General features: G+C 41.8%; 1 protein-coding gene across 2 annotated transcripts; it reads right to left on the bottom strand.

Annotated features, from left to right (window-relative positions):
- Positions 1-252: 252 nt before the first annotated feature.
- Positions 253-8459, bottom strand: ZNF572 (zinc finger protein 572). 2 transcript variants are annotated; one of them, XR_002143006.2, is made up of 4 exons: positions 8331-8459; positions 6599-6710; positions 4236-5956; positions 253-1743 (listed from the first exon to the last, which is right to left on the bottom strand). XR_002143006.2 is itself a non-coding variant. In XM_002920727.4 (3 exons), exons 2-3 carry the CDS (start codon positions 6675-6677, stop codon positions 4449-4451), a joined length of 1587 nt encoding a protein of 528 aa, XP_002920773.2. In that variant the 5' UTR covers positions 6678-6710; positions 8331-8459; the 3' UTR covers positions 3893-4448. The 2 variants fall into 2 exon arrangements, 1 of the variants encoding a protein (XP_002920773.2); XM_002920727.4 differs by lacking the exon at positions 253-1743 and having other exon boundaries at positions 3893-5956.
- Positions 8460-9550: the final 1091 nt, after the last annotated feature.

The following is a 9550-nucleotide window of genomic DNA, read 5'->3' as shown; positions in this document are numbered from 1 at the left end:
GAAGGAAGGAAGGAAGGAAGGAAGGAAGGAAGGAAGGAAGGAAGGAAGGAAGGGAAGGAAGGAAGGAAGGAGAAGAAGAAGGAAGGGAAGAGAGAGAGAAAGGGAGAGAGAAAGGGAGAAAGAAGGAAGGAAGGAAGGGAGGAAGGAAGGAAGGAAGGAAAAAGAAAGAAGGAAGGAAAGAAAGAAAAGAAAAAAGAAAAAAGAAAAGAAAAAAAGAAAAGAAAAAGGAAGAAAGGAAGGAAGGAAGGAAGGAAGGAAGGAAGGAAGGAAGGAAGGAAGGAAGGAAGGAAGGAAATAAATCTGGCTCAGGAATCTGGGATTGTTCGACTAGAATGCATTTTTTTCCCTCCCCCTACAAAGATCTAGTTACCTGAAAACAAACAAAGAGCACATTTGATCTTCCAGTGACACCTCTACTCTCCCTGTTGGCCTCATTTGGCATGTCAGGACTGGACTTGTGCCTTTTCAAGTGCCATTCTCCATTCAAGGAAAAGCCTTGCCCTCCTTTCTTCACTTATCCATTCTTTTAGCATTCTCCATTCAAGGAAAAGCCTTGCCCTCCTTTCTTCACTTATCCATTCTTTCAGATGCAGATTAATCATCATCTCCTTTTGTAACTCCACCTCTTGGCCATTGCAGTCACTGATTTATATTTGTTAACTTTCCTTTCTTCATTTTATACCTTTTTTTTTTTTTTGGTACAAACTGAGCGGTCTCTTTTTCATTAATATTTTTGTTTGTGACACATTTTATCAAAACCTCAAGAGTCACTTGCTCACCATTCCACCAGTCCATAGACTTTTAGTGCCAGTCATTTAATTGTTCTGCTTCCCCTCAGTGCTTATGTAATCTTTTGCAAATTCTAGTTGGAATTTGGAACTGTGTTTTCATCTTCTTTTTCTTCTTGAATACTGCTCATAAAGCCATACAGTATAGACATCAATGTAATTCAATGTAATAAACGTGTATCAAGTGTCTACTTTGTGTCAGGCACTGTGCTTGGTATTGGGAGTAAAGCACTGAACAGAGCAGGCACAGTACCTGTCACATGGGGGTTCAGAGTTTAATGGAGAAGATAGCAGCATACAGGTAGTTAAGGATGTGATATATGCCCAAAAATGAGCAAGTACATGTTGGACTGGAGGGTAAGAAGATCTAAACGAACCCAGGCGTCAGGGAAGGCCTCCCAGAGGAAGTTACGTTTAAGCTGAGGTTGGAAGAATTAGTAACCTCTGGTGATGGCAATGATCACACCTTAGATTTCTTTTCCCCCTTTCCCACACTGCGGTTGTTTTCCCCTTACTAAAACATCGATCCCTGCAGCTGACAATACAAGTTTTTCACTGAATTGTTGATGACAGTAGGACGGGAAAGATGAGGATTCCAGTCTTCTGAGCAGTGTCACCTGGTATCTTCACAAGCTTCCAATGTGCTTTTTCCACAACATCAATTTTACAAACAAAAAGATACTCATCCACTTGCCAAACCTGAATTTACCTACGTCTCCTAGATTTGGGGTGCACTTTGTTCTCTGAATCAGGTGACAGGAGGTATTAAACTAAGTAGCCAGCCCTTTCCCAACCATTTTTCTAGTACTTACTTCCAGGCTTTGGGCATCAGGAGCACTTCCCTAGATCTTAGAGCAGCTTCTAGCGCCATCTACTGGAATTGCGCCTGGGGCCCCACAAGGAAAAGTCCAAGTAGTTCTTAAACGATGCAACCCAAAGAGACTCTTCGCTGATCCTAACCCAAGAGAAGAAAAAAGGTGTTAAGGGGGGGTTTTTTTTTTTTTTTTTTTTTTTTTTTTTGGGGGCAAGCTGCCTGAAAAGAGGTTTCCGTCATTTAGATGTATTGACCCCGAATTATATGTTTCCCTCCCCCAACCCCTCCAAAAGATGTTTTCACTGGGGTAATTTAAATTGTTAAACAGTTCTGGAAAGAGACTAAGTAACAGGCCTCTAAAAACTTTTATGTCCTCTGACTCAGTAATCTCACTGCTAGGAATTCATCCTAAGCAAATAATTAGAGATGTACACTAAAATTTGTGTGCCAACAAAAAACAAAACAACTGATCATAACCACAATATCAAAGCAAAACAAAACCCACCAAAAAAGCCTTGTTGGCAACAGCATTCTTTTCAATAGCAAACAGCTAGAAACAATATAAACGTCTACCATCAGAACAACTGAATGTTATGGTACATCATTCAGTATATTATGAAGCCATTAAAAGCCTCATAATCATTTAAAACAAGTAAACTGGCAGTGACATAAGATTAGGGAAAAAATCAAGACACAATACTCTATATAGACATATACAAACACACCGTATGATCCAATTTTTAAAAATATTTATTCAGATATACGCTCAGAAAAAGGGCTATCAGGAAAGATCCCAGAACTTTCATGGTGAGTGATCTCTGGAAAAAATGATCATGGGCCATTTTTATTTCGGTCTTCTTACTTTTACATATTTCCTACTTATACTTCTCTGTATATTTTACAATTAGCAATAAGTATTACTTTAATGTTTAGAAAGTAAGCTATTATTTTAAGGGGAAAAATCTTCTACATGTGTTCGTCACTGTAATCAATGAGTATTTTCTTTAATCTGACCATTTATCCGTATGATGTACATGGCTCAAAATTAATCATGATCCTTTTTCAACCAGTGTCCACTTCACCCCTCACTGTGTCAAGTCCTGGTACAACTACTGATTTTACCAGTCATGCAGTGTTAGATCACAAACCTCGCTGTCTTAGCACTCTCAAGCTACCTTTGCTTGTTAGTGGCTACAGGCCCTTGAAGTCATGACTCCCAAGCATCACGTTTCCATCTGGACCTTTATTTTTTTTATTTTTATTTTTTTAAGATTTTATTTCTTTATTTGACAGAGAGAGACAGGCAGCGAGAGAGGGAACACAAGCAGGGGGAGTGGGAGAGGAAGAAGCAGGCTCCCAGCAGGGGAGCCTGATGCGGGGCTCAATCCCAGAATGCGGGAATCACGCCCTGAGCCAAAGGCAGATGCTTAACGACTGAGCCAGAATGAGAATGGCCAATCTCCGGACTGAGTGCCTCTATTTCATTTCTACTCTAGGTTACAATTCTTCTTGGAGAGCAGAAACCTCATAGCACATTTCCTACAGTCTTATAGGAAATGTTTATGAGTCTGTCAAGAATAATAATCTTGAAAGAAAGAACTTTATATAATATCCCATACAGCAGTCACCAGTCACGTGTGGCTAGTGAGTGCTTGGCAGGTAGTTAAAGCAACTAAGGAACCAGATTTTAAATTCCATTTCATCTCAATATAAATTTATTTAAATAGCCACATGTGGCTAGTGGCTATTGTATTAGACAATATAGTACTAAATACTCTGAAAATCAATTTCCAGCAAATAAAAATGCATTTAAAAAACTGAGTCTTTTCTCGTAGTGAAGAGAAGGGCCATATGCACCCCAATGTTCATAGCAGCACTGTCTACAATAGCTAAATCGTGGAAGGAGCCGAGATGCCCTTCAACAGATGACTGGATTAAGAAGCTGTGGTCCATATATACAATGGAATATTACTCAGCTATCAGAAAGAACGAATTCTCAACATTTGCTGCAACATGGACGGCACTGGAGGAGATAATGCTAAGTGAAATAAGTCAAGCAGAGAAAGACAATTATCATATGATTTCTCTCATCTATGGAACATAAGAACTAGGAGGATCGGTAGGGGAAGAAAGGGATAAAGAAAAGGGGGGTAATCAGAAGGGGGAATGAAACATGAGAGACTATGGACTATGAGAAACAAACTGAAGACTTCAGAGGGGAGGGGGTGGGGGAATGGGATAGACTGGTGATGGGTAGTAAGGAGGGCACGTATTGCATGGTGCACTGGGTGTTATACGCAACTAATGAAGCATCGAACTTTACATCGGAATCCAGGGATGTACTTATGGTGACTAACATAATATAATAAAAAAAATTTAAAAAAAAAAAAAAGAGAGGAAAAAAACTGAGTCTTTTCTGTCTTAAGAGCCACAAAAACAGTCAGGAAATCACATTATTTGTTCAAAAAGAATCTTTCTCTGGATAAATCCCTGAGGCCAGTAATGAATTATTGCCACCCAATCAGACAAGAGGAAACAGGGAAATTCAATGGCTAGCTCAGCTTCAAGCTCTCAGGTGCCCTTATTTCCAGGGTTTCTCTTTATGTTTGCCTTTGAAGCTATGCCAATCTTACCTTAATCAAAATACATTTCTTCTCCATCAGTGGCAGCGTCTCTCCCTGGGCGCATGTAATGAGCTGGGGATCAGGGCCTTCCCATCCTCTAACCTGGGAGGTTGACTCTTCCAGACATTATGGCAAAAACACCAAAGAAACTTTGCAGCAATACCTTCATTAAAATGGCCCAGTAAGAAAAGGAAAAATAAATAAACAAATAGGCTTTGGGACTCAAGAGGAAGATGGATTTGGGACTGAAAAAGAAGAGATGAGGGCCATTTCCCCTGAACAGTTTTTCCAAGTCCACCCATGAGGAAAGCCTTCAACTTCGGGACACTCAAAAGACTTTTCTGTGTGGATCTTCCGATGCTGATTGAGATAGGCACTTCTGCTGAAGCACTTCTCACAGTCAGTGCATTTGTAAGGTTTTTCTCCCATATGAGTCCTCCGGTGCCTGATAAGATTAAAGCTCTGACTGAAGCACTCGCCGCAGTCAGGACACTTATAAGGTCTCTCTCCTGTGTGCGTCCTTTGGTGAATCACCAGGGTGGAACTCTGACTAAAAGTTTTCCAACACTCCGAACACCGGTAAGGTTTTTCTCCCGTATGCGTTCTCTGATGTCGAATGAGATGGGAGCTGAGACCAAAACGCTTTCCACACTCACAACATTTGTATGGTTTCTCCCCTGGCTGGAGTCCGCATTCTTCCACCACACTGCAGTTCTGACTCAAGCTTTCTTCATATTCGGAACTCTCATAGGGCTTTTCTCCCATGTGGGTTTTCCGGTGTGTAATTAGGTTTGAACTTCGACTGAAACTCTTCCCGCATTCTGTACATGGATACGGTTTTTCTCCCGTATGAATTCTCTGATGCTTTATTAGGGTCGAATTACAACCAAAGCTTTTTCCACACTCAAGACATCTGTAGGGCTTCTCACCTGTGTGTGTCCGCTGGTGGCGAATCAGGCTCGAACTCTGACTAAAACTCTTTCCGCAGTCAGGGCACTTATAAGGTTTTTCTCCGGTGTGAATCCTCTGATGTTCTATTAGGACATAACTGTGGCTGAAGCATTTCCCACACACAGGACATTCATATGGTTTTTCACCGGTATGTGATCTGTGGTGTTGAATCAGGTGGGAGCTGCTACTAAAGCTTTTCCCGCACTCAGGACATTTATAGGGCTTCTCTCCTGTGTGGGTCCTCTCATGGATAATGAGATGGGAGGTATTGCTGAAGCTTTTCCCACATTCACCACACTGGTAGGGTTTCTCTCCCGTGTGTGTCCTCAGATGTTGAATCAGGTGAGAGCTATTACTGAAGCATTTCCCACACTCAGAGCACTTATAAGGTTTTTCTCCTGAGTGGGTCCTCTGGTGAATACGCAAATGAGAACTGTTACTGAAGCTTTTCCAACATTCAGAGCACTTGTAGGGTTTGTCTCTGAAGGTCGAATTCTGCTGGGCAGAGGCACTGCAGTGTTCCCCTTGGTCCCAACTCCAGTGACTGGGTTTTTCATCTTTTCCTGTAGAGTTTCCCTGATTCTCTGATTTGCCATCGTTCTCACAGGAATCATTACACCAGATCTCATCTCCTTGGGACCATGTCAACGGTATTTCTTTTGTATTCTCATGCTCACAATTTTGCAGGCCATCTCTTTTAGACCATTCAGAGGCTCTCTCTTTCTCTGCCGTGGAGTTATTGTGTGGAGCAGTTTCCAAATTATTCTCACTTTCATCTCCTGTAAGAATAAACAAATATTCTAAACATATTCCCTAATCTCTCCCTGGGGAAGGAAATTCTGAATTGCAGTGGAAGGGAGGGAGTAACAAAGTAAAACCTCATAAATTCTTTTATATTAAAAAAAGTGTTTAAAGCTGGTTTTACTTTTTCTACTTGTAAGTGTTCATGAGAAGCATGTGAATTTTTTGTGTTTAACGAAGTATTTGAGCAGATGTCAGCAATTACCAAGGGGGGATTACTGATCTAAAAACTTCATTAAACTTTATTCTGGAAGACTTAAAAGAAATAAAGGGATCTGAGTAGGGGAGAAACTGAATAAGACACATGCTAAGGTGAAAACTTGACAACACTTTAGTTAAAATCTGAAAAAATATAGAAATAACTATGATACCCACTATTTATTAAGAACAGTGGCTTGGCATATAGTTATTAATCCTAAAAAAATATGAGAGAGATATTCATTTTTCTTAAAGATGAGAAAACAGGTGTAAAAGGTAACATAGCTTGTAAGCAACAGAGCAGGAATCAAATTAAAGTTTGTCCCATTTAAATGCCATTCTTTGTACACACTCTGTAGCACTCCATGGCACATCTTACATTGAATTTCCAATGGATTCAGATCATCTTCTTGATCCCTCACCTGTAAAAGGGCTTTTCAAACTCTCCCTCTCCTTGCAGCCACTAGAATCTGAGACCAACAGCTTTTGCTCTTGCTCCATCAGTGGTCACACCCAGGGTAGGGATCAGAAATCCTGTGGAAGGAAACAGGTTATGCTTGCAGGCATCTGCTAAAAATGTCCTTTTTCCTTCTTTTCCAACCATTGCAACATAACAACCCTAGGCACAGAATGTTCTGTGCACCAGACCGAAAAAAAAGAAACATGGTCTTCAGAAGTCTTTTTTGGGGGAAAAAAAATCTTATCTCAGATGCAAGTGTTTCAAATTAAGTTTAACCCAATTTACTTTTTCTAAGGAAATGCCAATAAAAAAATTAAATCTTCACACTGAAGTCTGAGGATCAAGCTTCAAAAACAGAATGAATACTAATACTCATTGTCCACTCAAGAGTTTAGAAACACTTTGAATTGAAAACAGGAAGGTTTTTTTGGAAAAGGTAACAATAACAAGACTTCAAAAAATGAATATACAGGTATAGGAAGCAGTTAAAGAGAAAGCACCCTGTTCAGAAAGAATAAGCTGGCCCTTGACAGAAGGATGAAACATTGAGGTTCAATTTCAAAAGAAAGTTAGAATTTATATAATCAGTAAAAAAATAAATAAATAAAAGAAAAAAACATAGGACAAAGCAGGGCTAGAATAATTATAGCCAATAACCCCTAAATATAAAAGGGAAGCTAATGAGGGAGTTCTTCCTTGCCTCTTACTTTCTCGTCTATTATAATCACCATATCCCTTTTAGCCTAAGCTTTATCTTCTGGAGTCAACTATGATTCCTGACCTACTTTAAGGGACTCATCTATCACTGGAAGGCAGGTATAAACAGACTTGCAATCCATTTTGGAATATAAAGAACAGCATTATTTGGGAAAAATAAGAGCCTAAAATAAGAATGTACAAAGGCACACATGGAAAACAAACAAAAAATTTGTTTTTGGAGGAGTATAAAAAGGTATAATTTTCACCTTATTATTGCCTATTATGCGCCAGGAAGTGAGCTAAATACTTTACACATAATATTTCCTCATATAATTTTCACAATAGCCCTTAGAGGTCTATAAACAATTACCACCATGTTATTACAGATGAACAAACAAGACATTAAGAAACTTTCCCAAGATCACACAGTTATCTACTTCATCAAAGTCTTTACAGACGAAGTAAAAGTCCGGGTAACAGAGACCCGTGTAGCATTTTCCCTGCTAAGAAACTATTAACTTTGGTAGTAGGGGACCCTCAGGAACACTGGCTCAGCAAACCAGTAGCAAACTCAGGCCATAAATGGTATTACAAGGCTGTTCCTTAGATGTCACTCCACAGAGATGGGCTGTTTTCACTGTCCTAGAGCCGAGGTGCTTAGGATGGGGCCGTGCTTTGGATTAGAAAGTCTTCTAAAGAAAATGCACTGCCTGAAGCTTAGCTTTAGGAACCGTTAGCAGGGGGCAGAGGCTGGGGTGCACTGCAGGGTGAAGTTCCAGGAGGCCAGATCGTGTCCGGCCCACAAGCTCCTGTAAGGGACCCGCCAGGCGAGGGAGGCGGGGGTAGCGCGATGGCCGGGGCGGCGGGAGACCCTGGGCCTCGGCCCCCCTCAGCAGCGGGATCCCTCTCCGGGCACACACTGCAGCCTGGGTGGCGCGGTGGCCACTCCTCCAGCCCGCAGCCCTTGGCTCCCTTCCCCCCGAGAAGGAACTCACTGTTCCGGGGGCCACACACGAGGCGCCCAGCACCCCAGCAGGCCCAGCAGTCCCAGAGCAAGGAGCCCCGAGCTCCTTCTGACCCCACCAACCCAGGGTCCTAAACTCCCCAGTCCGGCAGATAGAAACAGGAAGTCACCCTAGCCCCCCCTCCCCCGGCCCGCTGAGCCGGAGCCTCTCTAGGAAGCAGGGATGGCCAGGTCTCGTTGGTCTTAACCCTTAGGATCCCGGACCAGAAAGGGAGTGCTGGTGGATCTCCTTCCCTCGCGCTGTCTGTCGTCTGTCCGCTTGATTCTCGCTCCTCACACTTGTCAGGCGCCTTATAATAGGGGCCCGATTGGAGCGAATACTTTCCCTTGCCATCCGGGCATCAACGGCTTTTTCATCATCAGTACAAGAAAAATGAATCGAGCATTTGCTAAACTCCTGTTGTTTCCGTAGCCACCGCTGTGAACAGGGATGTATATTTAGCTGTGAAACAGTTGAACAGCTGAGGCATCCACCCACGCACAAAACAATTAGTTAACAAGGCGCCGTTATTAATAACACCCGGAGAAGCTCCTAAACTCTGGTCTTTTACTACAGAGAAAATGGAAGGCAATCCCTTCATCTCCCCTGTATCAAGCCTACAAATCTACTTAGGTCTGCGCCCTGGCCACTCTCTTCCCTCCTGTTACAACGGGGAATTGATTCACATTTAAAAGGAGTCCTTTGCTGCTGCTCACTTTCCTTCCCACTCTTCCTTACACTAACAACTAACCTCTCAATTCTACCACTGCCATCCAAAAATAGTTCTTTGGCTTTTTTTTCCCCTCACAATGTTTCCATTTTATGACTTCCCGCTGACGTTTTAGCTCATTTCTCCTGCTTCAAAAGCAATAAATCACTAAGATCACCATTGACTTCTATGTTGGTATCTGTCAGTTCCCAAGTCCTCTTTGGGGAGTTTTGAGACTGCTGAGAATTCCTTTCTTCTAGAAACACTTTTATTTTAGCAGAGCTTTGTTAATCTTTAGTTATCTTTTGCCCTAGATTATATGCTCATCATTAAAATAAATGAACGTAAGACATCAGTGTAATTTTTTTTGTAGATTTATTTTATTTGAGAGAGAGAGTGTGCACTGGAACAAGGTGTAGGGGGCAGAGGGAGAGAGAGAGAAGCAAACTCCCCCCTGAGTACGGAGCCCAACTTGGGGCCCATTCCCAGGATCCTGAGATCA

This window comes from Ailuropoda melanoleuca, chromosome 9 (assembly GCF_002007445.2).
Source record: "Ailuropoda melanoleuca isolate Jingjing chromosome 9, ASM200744v2, whole genome shotgun sequence".
NCBI classification, from domain to species: Eukaryota; Metazoa; Chordata; class Mammalia; order Carnivora; family Ursidae; genus Ailuropoda; species Ailuropoda melanoleuca.
Note: the sequence above shows the minus strand (reverse complement) of the source record. Positions and strands in the feature narration are given on the sequence as shown.